The sequence below is a fragment of the Bos grunniens genome, chromosome 3 (genome assembly GCF_055505025.1).
Source record: "Bos grunniens cultivar Pamir isolate PY7600 chromosome 3, Bosgru_T2T1.0, whole genome shotgun sequence".
In the NCBI taxonomy this organism is placed as follows: domain Eukaryota; kingdom Metazoa; phylum Chordata; class Mammalia; order Artiodactyla; family Bovidae; genus Bos; species Bos grunniens.
Window position 1 is genome coordinate 10,766,422 of NC_141167.1, and position 18,226 is coordinate 10,784,647.

The 18,226-nt window shown below is 41.2% G+C and overlaps 1 protein-coding gene across 24 annotated transcripts in view; it reads left to right on the top strand.

The window, feature by feature from the left end:
- The first annotated feature begins 5,132 nt into the window (after window positions 1-5,132).
- Window positions 5,133-18,226, top strand: part of ZMYM1 (zinc finger MYM-type containing 1) — a 28,407-nt gene continuing 15,313 nt past the window's right edge. For 14 of the 24 annotated variants that reach the window (XM_086378514.1, XM_086378546.1, XM_086378599.1 and 11 more), the window contains exon 1: window positions 5,133-5,327. Coding sequence is in view for 10 of the 24 variants with exons in the window: in XM_086378483.1 (XP_086234609.1) it covers window positions 5,298-5,327 (30 nt within the window). In the remaining 14 variants the exon portion in view is untranslated. Of the gene's footprint in view, window positions 5,328-17,473; window positions 17,638-18,226 lie in introns of all 24 variants that reach the window. The other 10 variants (XM_086378509.1, XM_086378538.1, XM_086378590.1 and 7 more) reach the window with 1 other exon arrangement.

Here is an 18,226-nt window from a genome sequence, read left to right on the forward strand (position 1 = left end):
CAACATTTGTTGTATCATAGAGAAAGCAAGGGAATTCCAGAAAAACATCTACTTCTGCTTCATTGACTATGTTAAAGCCTTTGACAGTGTGGCTTGCAACAAACTGTAGAAAATTCTTATAGAGATGAGAGTATCAGACCACCTTACCTGTCTCCTGAGAAAGCTGCATGTGGGTCAAGAAGCAACAGTTAGAACTGAACATGGAACAAAGGACTGGTTCAAAATTGGGAAAGAAGTATGACAAAGATGTATATTGTTACCTTGCTTAACAGGGTAACTGTTTATGCAGAGTACATCAAATGCCAGGCTGGATGAATCCCAAACTGGAATCAAGCTTTCTAGGAGAAATATCAACAACCTCAGATATGCAGATGATACCAAATTAATGGCAGAAAGCAAAAAGGAACTAAAGAGCTTTTTGATAAGGGTGAAATAGAAGAGTGAAAAAGTTGGCTTAAAACTCAACATTCAGAAGACTAAGATCATGGCATCCAGTCCCATCACTTCATGACAAATCGAAGGGGAACAAGTGGAAGCAGTGACAGATTTTATTTTGCTGGGCTCCAAAATCACTGCAGATGGTGACTGCAGCCATGAAAGTAAAAGACACTTGCTCCTTGAAAGGAAAGCTATGACAAACCTAGATAGCATGTTAAAAAGCAGAGATCACTTTGCCGACCAAGGTCCATCTAGTCAAAGCTATGGTTTTTCTGGTAGTTATGTATGGATGTGAGAGGTGGACCATAAAAAAGGCTGAGTGCTGAGGAATTGATGCTTTCAATTTGTGGTGCTAGAGAAGACTCTTGAGAGTCCCCTGTCCAGCAAGGCAATCAAACCAGACAATCCTAAAGGAAATCAACCCTGACTGAAACTGAAGCTCCAATACATTGGCCACCTTGTATGAAGAGCTGATTCATTAGAAAAGACCCTGATGCTGGAAAAGATTGAAGGCAGGAAGAGAAGATGGTGACAGAGGATGAGATGGTTAGATAGCAAACTCTGGAAAATAGTGAAGGACAGGGGAGCCTGGTGTACTGTAGTCCGTGGGGCCGCTACTAGTTGGACGTGCTCTGTCCATGCTTCCCTTCACAAGCACCCCACCCCTGCTGCTGCTGCTGCTAAGCCGCTTCAGTCGTGTCCGACTCTGTGTGACCCGATAGACAGCAGCCCACCAGGCTCCCCCATCCCTGGGATTCTCCAGGCAAGAACACTGGAGTGGGTTGCCATTTACTTCTCCAGTGCATGAAAGTGAAAAGTGAAAGTGAAGTCACTCAGTCGTGTCCGACTCCTAGCGACCCCGTGGACTGCAGCCCGCCAGGCTCCTCCGTCCATGGGATTTTCCAGGCAAGAGTACTGGAGTGGGGTGCCATTGCCTTCTCCAGTAAATAAGAGAACCAGAATTTACACATAGGCTGTCTGACCCCAAAGATAGTATTGCTATAGAGTGACTCCTTGCCTACTCTTATGTTAAGAACTAGGATGTGAGCTGTAAGAGCAAAGATACCCAGTTTCAGAAACAGAGAAAGTACAAGTCAGGCAGAGATGCAGAGCAAGAGTTACATAGTGAGTTTTGTTTGAGTTTGTGTGATAACCAGCAAAGAAAATCCAATATATCTTTCAAACAGTTCTCTTTAGACACATAGTTAGGGTGCTTTTAATTATTTATTTATTTTTGGTTGTGCTGGGCTTTCGTTGTATGCACTGGCTTTCTCTAGTTGCAGGGAGCAGGGGTGACTCTTCGTTGCAGCGCGCAGGCTTCTCATTGCACTCACTTCTCTTGTTGTGGAGCAAAGCTCTAGACACACAGGCTTCAGTAGTTGTGGCTCACAAATTAATTGTTCCATGGCATGTGGGATCTTCCCAAAGCAGGGCTTGAACCCATGTCCCCTGCATTTGCAAGTGGACCCCTATCCACTGTACCACCAGTGAAGTACTGCTGCTGCTAAGTCACTTCAGTCGTGTCCGACTCTGTGCGATCCCATAGATGGCAGCCCACTAGGCTCCCCCATCCCTGGGATTCTCCAGGCAAGAACACTGGAGTGGGTTGCCATTTCCTAGGGGGCTTTAAAAATGCTCTTTTTTAGTATAAAGAACACTGAGGAGGGAGAAGGGCTCTTTAAGGAGACAAACAGAATTATGACTCATTCTTACTCTTCCTGGGGCACATTGTTCCACTTATTGCCTGTTAGCTGGGTATGAACAAGCTGTTGAAATCTCACACTATTTGCATCATTCTTTGACTCTTGATTTTTTTTCCCCAAAAAACTTATGAGACTTTCCCCCCATTATAAAAGTGATACAAAGTTATATTTGGAGTAGTAGGGAGGTAAATCAGAGAAGGCAATGGCACCCCACTCCAGTACTCTTGCCTGGAAAATCCCATGGACGGAGGAGCCTGGCAGGCTGCAGTCCATGGGGTCGCTAAGAGTCGGACACGACTGAGCAACTTCACTTTCACTTTTCACTTTCATGCACTGGAGAAGGAAATGGCAACCCACTCCAGTGTTCTTGCCTGGAGAATCCCAGGGATGGGGAAGCCTGGTGGGCTGCCGTCTATGGGGTCTCACAGAGTTGGACACGCCTGAAGCAACTTAGCAGCAGCAGCAGGGAGGTAAATAAGTAAACAAACAAATATTTTAAGCTGTAAGGTAAAAAGAAGTCAACCCTCAGTCTCATTGTCTCAAAGGCAACTATTCTTTACATTTAGCATATTTTTCCATATCTTCTATGAGTCATTTTTTAAAATTTATTTGAAATCGTACTACTTATGCAATCCTTCTCACTGTGTGGTAGCCAAGTGCTTTGAATGGGACTGATACTACCTCCCAAGTCTAAGAGTGGTCCCTGATTGGTATAATTCAATAACAGTATCCTAGACTCCTTACCACACTAATTGGTTCAGAAACATCACAAGATCCCAGATAGGCCTGCTGATGTGAATGAGGAAACAGATTCTGTGGTAATGACCTTGCTACCATGAAGGAGGCCACCTTGAAAATAAAGTCAATCAAAGAGGGCAGAGCTTCATTATGTTATACACCTGAAACTAGCATACTATTGTAAGTCAACTATATTTCAACTTTAAAAAGAGGGTAGAACTGAGAGAATTATACCACCTAGTCCAGACAAGTATCGAACTTATCCCCTTTCTATCAGAAGCAGAAGTGTGCATTCACTGCTTCAGTTCTCTTAAAGTTGTTACACAAAAGTTAAAGCTTGTCTCACGGATTCTGATATTTTTCACTTCCAAGAGTCATTCATTAGAAACAGGAGCCTACACATCTTATAGGCTCAACTGCTTTATTTTATCAAGTAAGACAAACTTTATTAACCTAGAAACTAAAACACATTTATTGTTAGGAATTGCTCATGAGTACATTTATGAAAAGATAAAGACTTTGGGCTGCAAGTGACAGAAAACCAGGGCAATGTAAGTTACGTACAAAAGAAAATCTATTGGCTCACATAATTTGAAAGTTCAAGAGTTGGATATCACAAATGGGGATGACTGGGGAGGGAAGGTGTCAAAATTGTCATTTTATGACCTAGACTGGAATCTGAGTACTCTATCTCCTGGGCATTGCGATTAGGTCAGTGATGGTCATTTGATGGAATCAGCACTTTGCCGGAATTTTTTTCCTAACTTATCAAGAAATACATTTCCATATCCAGTGAAAATATTCTTCAGGCATGGGTATAAAATAAAGACATTATTAGAAAAGGAAAAGCAAAAGAATTTGTTACCAACAGACACACTAAAGGAAGTTCATCAGAAGGAAGCTGGAACATCCAAGAACGAAGAACAGAAATGGTAAATATTTGGGTAAACATAATAGACTATTCTTCTCCTTTTGAGTTCTTTAAAAATATTTGATATTTGACAAAGAAATTATAACACTATCTGATGGTTTATAATTCTAATACATGAAGCAACTATAACAAATAGTGGGAAGAGGACAAAAGGATTTATATGGTAATAATATTTCTACATTCCACCTGAAGTGGTAAAACATTGATTCTAAGTAGGCTATGAAAAGTTACTTATGTTTACTGTAAACACAAAGTGATCATTAAAGAGATACATAAAAAGAGATACGTCATAAACGCAATTGATAAAATGCAGTACTAAAAAATGTTCGAATTAGTCAAATAAGGCAGGAAAGGGGAACAAAGGGAACAGAGGAAGTAATAAAATGGTATACCTGATTACTATGTAACTGGATTAGGAAGGCCAGAGTAACTGTTGAAGAAACTTTAGTTACCAGTCTAGTATTCTAGTGAGTTTAACTGTAGAGTATATTTATGGACCAAAGCAGCAGAGGAGTCCCTTTTGACTTGGACGTCACATTTGCAAACGGCCTCATATTTAGCCGTTTGCTATCATCTCAGAAGTATGTTCAAAGACAGGATTGCAGTAAATTCACCATGGAACTTTAAAAATATTTTACAATCCTATTATGACTTGAGGAATAGCACAAGTGTTTGATTCTATACTATTATAGTGTTGAAATTTAATTTTTTAAGTAGCATTTACAATAGCCATGATTTTTGCCACACCGTTTTGAGATTATTTTAATGCTAACATAGTATTGGCTCCTCAAAACGGAAGAAACCTGAACACCTTTCTCTTACTTCTGGGGATAATTCCTTTTTATCGGGAATTTACTCTGTACCTGGTATTTTTACTAAGTACCACTGCCTTGCTAATCTTCACAAGTTTACGATGCAAACACTAAAATTATCCCCGCTTCTAGGACGAAAGTGAAAGTCGCGTCCGACTCCTTGCAACCATCGAATTCTCTAGGCCAGAATACTGGAGTTGGTAGCCTTTCCCTTCTCCAGGGGATCTTCCCAACCCAAGAATCGAACCGGGATCTCCTGCATTGCAAGCGGATGTCTAGGACGAAGACACTGGGATTTACACAAATTGCCTATAGAGCCGTCACTCAAATTCAAGAAACCTAAACGCCCCTCCTGCCGCCGCCACGCCCACCGGCTTTCCAGTCCCAAGGTCGCCTTTTCAAGGGGGTGAGCCTGGCCGGATGCACTGCGCAAGCTCGGCCGCAGCGCACGACGGGAAAGGGGCGGGGCCTACGAGACCGTTTTGCGTCGAAACTGCTTTTAGAAACCTCGCGTGGCGGGCGTTCCTGAAAGAAGTTGGGAAGCCTCCTTAAGCGGTTGTGGCGTCGATCTTTATTCATGTGCTTTACCAGAGGCGAGCGGAGAGTTTCACCAGTCAGAGGGAAGATGAAGTGTCCGGGAGAGCCGGGGTTCTAGGAACCCAGCCTTGCCTGTGGATGCCGCCCTGTGGGGGTCGAGAATTCAGGGTCAGTCCCCCTGGCTAGTGTTTGTCGTCTCCTTTAACTTTGTCCTCAGAGTCGGGGCGTCTTTGCCAAGACTTTCCGCGTTTCTCGCCGCCTACTACCGCTGCGCCGTAACTGCTTTTCAGCCTTGGGTGTCTCTCTGCGGCCTCCGTTTCTGAAACGTTTCATTAGATCACACCTGTGGCTCTATCTACCTCGTTAAGGCAATTACTTTTTCAAACTTAAAAAATCTTGACACTCCTTTTGCAAATAGAATTGTACACGGGATGTTTGCCAAGAGAGAGTTTCAAATTATAAGAATTTCGTAATTAATTCGGATTTGAAATTGGAATTAGATGAAGGTGCAGTCTTCATCATTTTATTGCAGTATTTTGCTCTAGTGTACAAGATTGAAAGTAACTTGGTTTTATGGATGGTTACATTTTGAACTTTCTCAGGTTGCAGTCTGATACTTTTCAATTAAACTGAACCGAAAGCTCAAAAGTCGGTAAGTGGAGAGTTCTCTAAGGGTTGAATCATTAATAACATCTGACGATTGCTTGTATTTCTCATCACAATTATATGACAAGACGCCCCCAAAATATATAACACGAAATATATTACAGTTAGTCCTGATGGAATCAGGACTCAGCACTTTGCCCAACTAAAGTCTTAGTCTTAAATCAAGAGTGTTACTCAGAGGAGTAGACTCCTTTGCTAAATAGTGAATTTACTTCTAGGATTTTCTGTGAGTGGATATATACAGTTCAGAACCCAAAAAGGATAGGTCCAAAGCTGTAATCTTCCTTACTAGTGATACATCAACTGTGTTCACCTGGATGGAAAAATTATTTTCTATAGGTCTCTGTAATTTAGCACAAATTAAAGCTTTGGAAGTCTCCAAAATACCTAACATTTAATGTGTAACACAGCTGAGTGTATCTTAGGATTTTATTAGGTTTATTTTATTAGGTTTTTTTTTTTTTAAGTAAATTTTTACTTAAGAAAAGAACTATGAATGAAATGGTTGCTGAACCCCAAAAGCTTAAGCACAAAGTTTTTATATTCAAGTACTTTCCTGATATGATTCAAATCTACTCTTCTAACCTTATTTCCTTCCTCTGGCACTCTTGCATTTTATCTCCAACCGTATCTTCTTATAGCATAGTTGAGTTAAGGAGACCAGAATTTTGGGTTGCCTAAGTAGTTGAATGGGAAATAGATGGGGAAACAGTGGAAACAGTGTCAGACTTTATTTTTTGGGGCTCCAAAATCACTACAGATGGTGACTGCAGCCATGAAATTAAAAGACGCTTACTTCTTGGAAGGAAAGTTATGACCAACCTAGATAGCATATTCAAAAGCAGAGACATTACTTTGCCAACAAAGGTCCGGCTAGTCAAGGCTATGGTTTTTCCTGTGGTCATGTATGGATGTGAGAGTTGGACTGTGAAGAAAGCTGAGCGCCGAAGAATTGATGCTTTTGAACTGTGGTGTTGGAGAAGACTCTTGAGAGTCCCTTGGACTGCAAGGAGATCCAGCCAGTCCATTCTGAAGGAGATCAGCCCTGGGATTTCTTTGGAAGGAATGATGCTAAGGCTGAAACTCCAGTACTCTGGCCACCTCATGAGAAGAGTTGACTCATTGGAAAAGACTCTGATGCTGGGAGGGAATGGGGGCAGCAGGAGAAGGGGATGACAGAGGATGAGGTGGCTGGATGGCATCACTGACTCGATGGACGTGGAGTCTCAGTGAACTCCGGGAGTTGGTGATGGACAGGGAGGCCTGGCATGCTGCGATTCATGGGGTCGCCAAGAGTCAGACACGACTGAGCGACTGATCTGATCTGATCTGATCTGAAGTAGTTGAAACTCAAGTGGTACAATCTTGGAGGAGAGAACCTCTGAGGCATAAGCCCTCCAAATTTGCAGACAAATATTCCCCTCCTCCACTTTTTGGGCTTCCCTAGTAGCTCAGATGGTAAAGAATCTGCCTGCAATGCAGGAGATGTGAGTTCAGTCCCTGGGTCAGGAACATCCCCTGGAGAAAGGAATGCCTACCCACTCCAGTACTCTTGCCTGGAGAATTCCATGGACAGAACATGGGGTCGCAAAGAGTTGGACAGGACTGAGCGATTAACACTTTCACTTTCCACTTTTTAGCTAACTCCTGAACTGCACATCTACAAAGCAAGACTCAAAAAAACCTAGGAGAAAACAGCAGTTGGGAGGATAAACACCTAAAAGTAGATTATAGTAGCTTTGCAAAGTTAGGAGCAATTGAAGTTTAAGTAGAGGGGACTTGGTAAACGTGGACTTTCAGTTGAGATTCCTGCAGGTGGGGTGGGGGGTGGGGAGAGGGGGGCGCCAAACCCTAGAAGTAAAGGTCACAATTCCTAAGAGATAAGACTGCTTTATCCTGGAAAGTGTCCTCAGGGGTAGTCTTAATTTTATAATTATTGCCAGTGGCAGGGTTTTAGCATGCTAGAAGCTATTCTGATAGGCCTCAATTTATCTTGTCTAAGCATATCTTAGTTTTAGTTCTCTCCAGTAATGGCAACCCACTCCAGTACTCTTGCCTGGCCAATCCCATAAACAGAGGAGCCTGGTAGGCTGCAGTCCATGGGGTCGCTAAGAATTGGACACGACAGAGCGACTTCACTCAAACTTTTCACTTTAATGCATTGGAGAAGGAAATGGCAACCCACGCCAGTGTTCTTGCCTGGAGAATCCCAGGGACGGCGGAGCCTGGTGGGCTGCCATCTATGGAGTCGCACAGACTCCATATGGACACGACTGAAGCCACTTAGCAGCAGCAAGCAGCAGCAGCAGAGCTGAGTTGGTTTAGAAGCTGAGTAGAATTTGAATAGGCAAAAATGACTTTGCAAGTAGGAGAAGAGTGAGAGCAGAAGTATAGTGGGGAAGAATGAAAAGATTAAAGTGACTCAGTTTGAAGCATCAGGTTTGATGAAGTTTATATCTTAAGGAAAGAAAAAAATTTAAGCATAGAATTATCTTCTGTGTCCCTTTGGGCCTCCTCTCTCCCCCTTTAGTGTGTAGTGTTCATCTGCATTATACATTAACCAGACCACCCCCAAAATGGGAATGCCTTCAGGCATTTATTATTATAATGCCAATATATATAATGGCCAGTAATATTATAATGCCGATTATTTTTCCTCCCTCTAGCAATGGAATTTCCTAAAAGATTAGTGTTCTTTCCAAGCTCAGTGAGGAGTCATGGTGACTTACTGCTCACTTTCTACATGCTTATCTAGACTTTGTATCTTTGATGACCTTTATGTAAAGTGTCAGTGTGTTATTTTGACATATGATCCTTTGTCTTGAAAATGAATGTGATGGTGCCTTCATCTCCTAACAGATGAAACCCTCCCCAGCGCTTTCTGAAAGACTTCCCAGTTTATACTCCAGTTGGCTCAAATAAAATCCTCTCTCTTAGACTGACAGTTGTTTAATTTTTCATCAACAGGTTTTATATATGCAGTATTGTTATTTCCAGGAGGGAAGTGTATACATTTCCTCTGGAGGTCTGTTTATGTATTTGGAAGTAACTTCTAATAGCTTGCAAATTCTTTGCAGTCTCATGGGTTTTTCTTTGTTTCATTGAAGTTGACACAGTATTGTGTTAATTTCAGGTGTATACCAGAGTGATTCAGTTATATATTTATAATATATATATATACAAACACATATATTTCCATAACATATTATTTTCCATTATAGATTATTATAAGATATTGGCTGTATGAATGTTTACTGTGCTATATATAAAGTAAATCCTTGTTTTATGTATGAAAGAAAGTGTTAGTCACTCAATTGTGTCCAACTCTTTGTGACCCCATTGACTGTAACCTGCCAGGCTCCTCTGTTCATGGGATTCTCCAGGCAAGAATACTGGAGTGGGTTGCCATTTCCTTCTCCAGGGGATCTTCCTAACCCATGGATCAAACCCAGGTCTCCTGCATTGCAGGCAGATTCTTTACTATTCTAGCCACCAGGGAAGCCTGTTTTATGTATAGAGGTTTGTATTTGTTAATCTCATCCTCCTAATTTATCCCTCCTTCCCCTCTTTCACTTTTAGTAACCTGTTAAGCTTATTTTCTGTGCCTATGAGTTTGTTTCTATTTTGTGTATAGACTATTTGTATTATTTTTTAGATTCCACTTATAAGTGATATATTTGTCTTGTCTAACTAGATCACACCATCGTGATTATCTTGGTCATGAAGAACTTTTTTGTACAGTTGTTCTGTGTATTCTTGCCACCTCTTCTTAATATCTTCTGTTTCTGTTAGGTTCATACCATTTCTGTCCTTTATGGAGCCCATCTTTGCATGAAATGTTCCCTTGGTATCTCTAATTTTCTTGAAGAGATCGCTAGTCTTTCCCATTCTATTGTTTCCTCTATTTCTTTGCATTGATCACAGAGGAAGGTTTTCTTATCTTTCCTTGCTATTCTTTGGAATTCTGCATCGAGATGCTTATATCTTTCCTTTTCTCCTTTGCTTTTCACTTTTCTTCTTTTCACAGCTATTTACAAGGCCTCCCCAGAGAGCCATTTTGCTTGTTTGCATTTCTTTTCCATGGGGATGGTCTTGATCCCTGTCTGCCATACAGTGTCATGAACCTCCGTCCATAGTTCATTAGGCACTCTATCTATCAGATCTAGTCCCTTAAATCTATTTCTCACTTCTACTGTATAAGGGATTTGATTTAGGTCATACCTGAATGGCCTAGTGATTTTCCCCACTTTCTTCAATTTAAATCTGAATTTGGCAATAAGGAGTTCATGATCTGAGCCACAGTCAGGTCCCTGTCTTGTTTTTGCTGACTGTATAGAGCTTCTTCATCTTTGGCTGCAAAGAATATTATCAGTCTAACTTCAGTGTTGACCATCTGGTGATGTCCATGTGTAGAGTCTTCTCTTGTGTTGTTGGAAGAGGGTGTTTGCTATGACCAGTATGTTCTCTTGGCAGAACTCTACTAGCCTTTGCCCTGCTTCATTCTGTATTCCAAGGCCAAATTTGCCTGTTATCCCAGGTGTTTCTTGACTTCCTACTTTTGCATTCCAGTCCCCTATAATGAAAAGGACATCTTTTTTGGGTGTTAATTCTAAAAGGTCTTGTAGGTCTTCATAGAGCTATTTTAAATCCTGAAAAATGATGCTGTGAAAGTGCTGCATTCAATATGCCAGAAAATTTGGAAAACTCAGTAGTGGCCACAGGACTGGAAAAGGTCAGTTTTCATTCCAGTCCCAAAGAAAGGCAATGCCAGAGAATGCTCAAACTACCGTACAATTGCACTCATCTCACCCGCTAGTGAAGTAATGCTCAAAATTCTGTAAGCCAGGCTTCAGCAATATGTGAACTGTGAACTTCCAGATGTTCAAGCTGGTTTTAGAAAAGGCAGAGGAACCAGAGATCAAATTGCCAACATCTGCTGGAACATCGAAAAAGCAAGAGAGTTCCAGAAAAACATCTATTTCTGCTTTACTGACTATGCCAAAGCCTTTGACTGTGTGGATCACAATAAACTGGAAAATTCTGAAAGAGATGGGAATACCAGACTAACCTGACCTGCCTCTTGAGAAACTTGTATGCAGGTCAGGAGGCAACAGTTAGAACCAGACATGGAACAACAGACTGGTTCCAAATAGGAAAAGGAGTACATCAAGGCTGTGTATTGTCACCCTGTTTATTTAACTTATATGCAGAGTACATCATGAGAAACGCTGGACTGGAAGAAGCACAAGCTGGAATCAAGATTGCCAGGAGAAATATCAATAACCTCAGATATGCAGATGACACCACCCTTATGAAAGAAAGTGAAGAGGAACTAAAAAGCCTCTTGATGAAAGTGAAAGAGGAGAGTGAAAAAGTTGGCTTAAAGCGCAACATTCAGAAAACGAAGATCATGGCATCCGGTCCCATCACTTCATGGCAAATAGATGGGGATACAGTGGAAACAATGTCAGACTTTATTTTTCTGGGCTCCAAAATCACTACAGATGGTGACTGCAGCCATGAAATTAAAAGACGCTTACTCCTTGGAAGGAAAGTTACGACCAACCTAGATAGCATATTCAAAAGCAGAGACATTACTTTGCCAACAAAGGTCCATCTAGTCAAGGCTCTGGTTTTTCCAGTGGTCATGTGTGGATGTGAGAGTTGGACTGTGAAGAAAGCTGAGCGCCGAAGAATTGATGCTTTTGAACTGTGGTGTTGGAGAAGACTCTTGCGAGTCCCTTGGCCTGCTAGGAGATCCAACCAGTCCATTCTAAAGAGATGAGTCCTTTAGAAGGAATGATGCTAAAGCTGAAACTCCAGTACTTTGGCCACCTCATGTGAAGGGTTGACTCGTTGGAAAAGACTCTGATGCTGGGAAAGATTGGGGGCAGGAGGAGAAGGGGATGACAGAGGATGAGATGGCTGGATGGCATCACCAACTTGATGGAAATGAGTTTGAGTGAACTCTGGGAGTTGGTGAAGGACAGGGAGGCCTGGCATGCTGCAATTCACGGGGTCGCAAAGAGTCGGACACGACTGAACGACTGACCTGACTTGATTGACCATCTGTGTGACTTCTTCAGAGAAATGGCTGTCTTCTGCCCATTTTTTAATTGGGTTATTTGGTGTTTTTTGATATTGAATTGTATGAGCTGTTTGTATATTTTGGAAATTAAGCCATCTGCAAATATTTGCTGTCATTCTGTATGTTTTCTTTTTGTTTTATTGATTATTCCCTTTGTTGTTCAAAAGTTTTTTAGTTTGATTAGGTCCCATTTATTTATTTTTGCTTTTTTTTTGCCTTGGGAGACTGATCTAAGAAAATATTGCTATGATTTATGTCCAAAATATTTTGCTTGTGTTCCCTTCTAGGAGTTTTATGGCGTCTTATAATTGGGTCTTTAAACCATTTTGAGTTTACTTTTGTACATGGAGTGAGGGAGTGTTCTAATTTCACTTATTAACATATAGCCGTCCAGCTTTCCTAACACCACTCGCTGAAAAGACTGTCTTTTCTCCACTGTGTTTTCTCACCTCATTTGTCATAGATTAATTGACCATGTGTGTGGGGGGTTATTCTGTTCCACTGAGCTATGTGTATGTTTTTGTGCCAGTACCATGCTGTTTTGATCACTGTAGCTTTGTAATGTAGTCCAAAGTCTGGAAGTATTATGTTTCCAATGTTGTTCTTTTGTGTTTATGGTTCTGTATAAATTTTAAGATTATTTGTTCTAGTTCTGTGAAAAGTATCATGGGTATTTTCATAGGGATTACATGAAATTTATAGTTTGCTTTAGGTAGTATGGACATTTTAACAGTATTCTTCAAATCTAAGGTCATGAGATATCCTTCCATTTCTTTGAATCATATTTAGTTTCTTTTATCAATGTTATGTAGTTTTCAGTGTATAGGTCTTTCACTTCCTTGATTAAATTTATTTCTTAGAGTTTTGTGAAGGGGTTGACATCATATCAAATGGGATTTTTTTTTTACTCTTTTTTTTTTTTTTTTTTTTGTAATTTTATTTATTTATTTATTTTTAACTTTTGGCAGCCCTGGGTTTCGGCTGCTGCACCCAGAGCTTCTCTAGCTGAGGTAGGCGGGGTCTGCCCTTTTGCTGCGGTGCATAGCCTCTTCTCTTTTTGCGGCACACAGGCACAGTAGTTGCAGCTCATGGGCCCCATTGCTCCTTGGCATGTGGAATCTTCCTGGACCAGGGATTGAACCCATGTCCCCTGCATTGGCAGGCGGATTCTTATCTGTTACACCACCACGGAAGTCCTTTTTACTCTCTTTCTGATCCTCATGTTTTCTTTTAAAAATAATGTGAGTTTTCTGCTTCATAATCTGTCCCTCTTTGGTTTAAATTAAAATTTGTTTAATTAACTAGCAGGAAGATGTTCCACATTTATTCTGTGACTATTAATAGTCTCCAGTGTATATGTGGTTTAGCTCCAGTTTGGGAAGATGGATGGGATTATGTTAAAAAGAGGTCTCTAGGACTTGTTACTCCTTTGTTCATCTTATTGAGAAAGGAAGTAGTAATGAATTTGTTGTTCATGTATGTCTATTGCTTTTTGTTTTTTTAGTAGCTAAAGAAGTGTTATGTACCATTTTCTTCTGTCTCAAATATATTTTGATTAGTTACATTTTCAAGGTACTTTCTATTCTTTGCCTGTGTGATGACTGACATGTTTGAAGGAATTCCTCGATATTCTATTTTTAATTGATCTTTAAAGTTAATATAGCATATTTACTTTCAAGTGAAGGGTATCTACAATCTAGTAGTTAATTTCCAGCGAGTTTTACTCTACTGATTGTATATAATGCTCAAATGGACTGAGCAGAGGCTGTATGAGTTTTTATTGCACCGTGAGGCCTTATTTAATTTTCTGCCTAGAGATAGGAGATTACAGTAAAAGCTGAGTTAAAGATCAGGGTGAGGTTGGTGGTTGAGTTCCAACCTCAGAAATAAAAGACAGTGACAGAACTTGGGGATTTTCAACATACTAACTCAGTATAAAACCGTAGACCTGGAATTATTCCAGTAAGAGCTTTAACTTAACCTTATCTGTTTTACTTATCTCCTGCCCTTGTAATCATTATTTGTAAAGCAAAGAGTTTCCTTTTCTCATGGAGGTGGTATAAGAAAAAGAATCCAGGAGACTTGTCCTCTGCAGTGAAGGTTAGGAAGGGAAAGAGTTCCAGAGGATTTAGAATTGGAGGTGGCAGCTGCAAGAAAAATGGAAAATAGGCCAAGAACCGTCTGCCAACGCAGGAGATGCAGGTTCAAAAAGAGAGACACAGGTTCGATGCCTGGGTCAGGAAGATCCTTTGGTGGAGGGCATGGCGACCCACTCCAGTATTCTTGCCTGGAGAATCCCATGGACAGGGGAGCCTGGCAGGCTACAGTCTTTAGAGTGGCGAAGAGTTGGACATGACTGAAGCTACTTAGCATGCAAGGAAAAGAGAATGCAAGGAACCAGTCTGTCCTTGAAAATAGAGGCCTTGGGACTGAACAATCGTTACCTGAAAACTGGGTTTACCTCTTGGTGGTTGTCAAGCCAATAGACACAACCATGCCAAATACTGGGAGAAGGAAATATTTGTCATTATTTACTTCCCTGGTGGCTCAGTGGTAAAGAATCCACCTGCTAGTGCAGGAGATGGAAGTTCGGTCCCTGGGTTGGGAAGATCCCCTTGAGAAGGAAATGGCAACCCACTCCAGCATTCTTGCCTGGGAAATCCCATGGACAGAAAAGCCCGGCAGGCTATAGTCCATGGGATAGCAAAGAATCAGACGAGACTGAGCACATATACATGTAGCAAGTAAGGAGAACACTGGGGAGCTTACCCAAAGCATTGTCTCCCCAACAGCAAAACTGGGAAAGTTTTAAACTAAAGTGAAAGAAAGAAAGTGAAGTCACTCAGTCGTGACAGACTCTTTGTGACCCCACGGACTGTAGCCTACCAGCCTCCTCCGTCCATGGAATTTTCCAGGCAAGACTACTGGAGTGGGTTGCCATTTCCTTCTTCTTTAAGCGTACTTGCATATTCACGAAGGGGCTTGAACAGAGAAGAATTCAGCATAGCATTGGAACAAAGGTCAACAGAGCCCAAGGTTTAGTTGATTGAAGTCTGGAGGGTCAACATCATCTTCCCACCCTCCAGCTGGAAGGGAGCCTTAGTTCCTGTGGACCTCAAAGGTATTCCCTTGAGGAACCAGGGCCCTGCCCCCCACGGCAGCAGTGTTGTTTCTTGACTGCTCCTCCCTTGTTTCAGCATTCCCTCATGTGGCACTTGTGGTAAAGAACCCGCCTGCCAGTGCAGGAGACATAAGAGATGTGGGTTTGATCCTTGGGTTGGGAAGATCCCCTGGAGAAGGGCATGGCAACCCACTCCAGTATCCTTTCCTGGGAAGTCCCATGGACAGAGAAGCCTGGCGGGATACAGTCAGTAGGGTCACAGAGTAATACACAACTGAAGTGACTTAGCACTAGTGTTAGATTATCTGGTTCAACTCATTCATTTTGGACTTCCCTGGTGGCTCAAACGGTAAAGAATCTGGGGACCTGGGTTCGATCCCTAGGTCGGGAAGCTACCCTGAAGGAGGCAGTGGGTACCACTCCAGTGTTCTTCCCTAGAGAATTCCAGAGACAGAGGAGCCTGGCAAGCTACAGTCCATGGAGTTGCAAAGAGTCAGACATGACTGAGCAGCTGCCACCACCACGAGCAAGATCATTAATTACTAAGACCTGCTGAAGGGCAAGCGTTGAAGCCAGGCTTAGATCACAAAATGGTTTAGGCCAAAATGGTTCTCTTACATCAAGAAAGCCATATGTGATTCTATTTCTCCAGGGACTCTAATCTGCTTTGCATAATCAAAAGGCTCCTGTAGTTAGTTCCTCAAAAGTTATAAAATGGGAGTTCTTTTTTAAGCTAAATGCACGCAGTCTTTTATATTTTGATTTTGGATATTAGCTACTGTTAAAAAAAAAATTCAACCCAGTAAATTTGAAGATCTAATCAGTATCATTCAGAAATCTGACAATATGCCATCTAGTGAATAGCAGGATATTCAAGGAGCTGTACAAGATGGAAGGTTTTATAGGCAGAAAGAAGGTAGGATAAGGAAGCTAAAAGAGTAGACTATTTCAGACAGTGTTTTGGGCAGATTACCTCATTAGTGCTGACCAAGAAATTAACTGACTGGCTTAAAATTTCACTATTTGGAGAGTCTGAAACTACAGTTCAGTTAGGTATTAGTCTTGATGGGACTTAGCACAAATAAGTCCATCTTGGGCTTGTTGTTTCTTCTTAATACTATTTACCAAAAAGGAATTGATGGGAGGTGGAGGAGGCATTAAGTATAATGAGAAAATAGATTCAAGACAATCATTTGATCCAATTTGGTGATGAGATGTGAGACTTTGGGAGAAGAGGAATTTATGGCTATCCCTAGATTTTTGGCCTGGAAAATTGGGTATATACATACCATAAAGCCATTTCCCAAGAAAGACGACATGTATAAGGCAGGCTTCTGGGGATAATACGAGAATTAAGTGTTTTGTGTTCTTTGGCTGTGATGGGTCTTCATTGCTTCATGCAGGCTTTCTCCAGTAGAAGAAGGGGCGCTACTCTCTGTTGTGCGTGCAGGGATTCTCATGCCTCCGGGGCTGCTCCTGCTGCAGCATGCAGGCTTCCTAGTTGCCCCTCATGGGCTTAGTAGTCATGGCACACAGACTTAGTTGCTCCTCAGCATGTGGAATCTTCCTGGACCAGGGGTCAAACTGGTGTCCCTTGCATTACAAGGCAGATTTCTTAACCACTGATCCACCAGGGAAGCCCAGGAATATAGTTTTAAGTCTCTTGAATTTGAGGAATGCCTGGAACATTTAAGTGGAGATATTTAATAGGTAGTTAGTTACCTGGGCTAGAGCTCAGGCATATAGATGGAAAAGAGCATATAGATGATGCTTGAATCCCAGATTGTGCCCATGAGCAAGTGAAAAGAGTCCTGAGGAATTGTGCTTAGAGGAACATAGATATTTAGAAGCAGGTGAAGTAAATGAGAAAAAGACTGGCAAAGAGGTTGGAGGAGAAATAGGTCTTGGAGTTACAAGAGTCAAGGAAGGAGAGAATTTCAAAGACAAGAGGAGAATTGGTCAGAGGGAAGGCAGTAGCTTTAGAAACTGGATTTTTTTTTTTTTTTTAATGTATTTAAATGCTTCTGTGAAAGGAACCAGGAGACACAGGTTTGATCCCTAGGTTGGGAAGATCCCCTGGAGGAGGAAATGGTAACCCACTCCAGTATTCTTGCCTGGGAAATCCTATGGACAGAGGAGCCTAGCGGGCTGCAGTCCATGGGATCACAAAGAGTCGGACATGACTGAAATGACTGAGCATGAAAGGAACCAGTAATCAGGGGAAGGGGCCCCTGAGGGAATAAAAGTAGAGAAGACTAGTCTTTATGCCAGAAGAAGGCATAGAGTTTATTTACTGGAAGTGGAAAAAGCAAAGCTATACTGCAGAGTAATGAATGAAGGAAAGGCACTGTGAAAGAACCTTTTGTGCCTCCAGAAAATTACTATATTTGAAGGAACTTTTAAAAATCAGACTCTTCATCAGCTCCTAATTTATTTTAGGAAACTGTTTCCCAAGGAAAAAACCCATTAGTTTGGAACTAGAGGATTTCTTTGCATCAGATACTAAGATGAAAGAATCACCAACAAATGGTGACTGTGACAAGGCAGCGGTGACACAAGTTAAGAGGCCAGAGGAAATTAAGGTGGAACCCGACAATACTCAGGTAGATATTTCACCGTATTTTCTGTTTCCAGGGTAGCACTTAATTATAAATTTTAGTATGCAGATGCTAGTTTATTGGTTGAAAATCTTAATTCCTTCCCCAGAGCAGTTGACCAAGTAATGTAGAATGTGTGGTTAAGTGCCATAATAAGCATGTGCAAGAATGTGAGAGAAAGATGGACTGTTTGGATGTGGGTATTGGGTTTAATAAAAAAAAAGATTGCTTAGGGTATTATGGGTCTGTCTGAGGTTAGCACATACTTGTTTTCATTTTTCTTAACTTGAAACAATACAAATAACTAGTTATATGCTTTTGTGCTACTATCTCTATTAAGTAATAGAATTATTTAGTACATTTTAAGTACTTAGAGTTTTTCTCTGTTTATCCAAATTAGATTCATTTTTATCCTTAAACTTTTTTAGACTTATCAAATGCTAAAGAACATATAAAGGATAAATTAGATCAAGCTGTAAGCAGGGCTAAATTTCCTTAGATTGTCTGTATATGAACCTGTTGAAATTTACAATGAAAAGCAATTTCATTTTAAATTTACTTCTAGTATTCTGTTTAGAAATAACATAAATTAGTA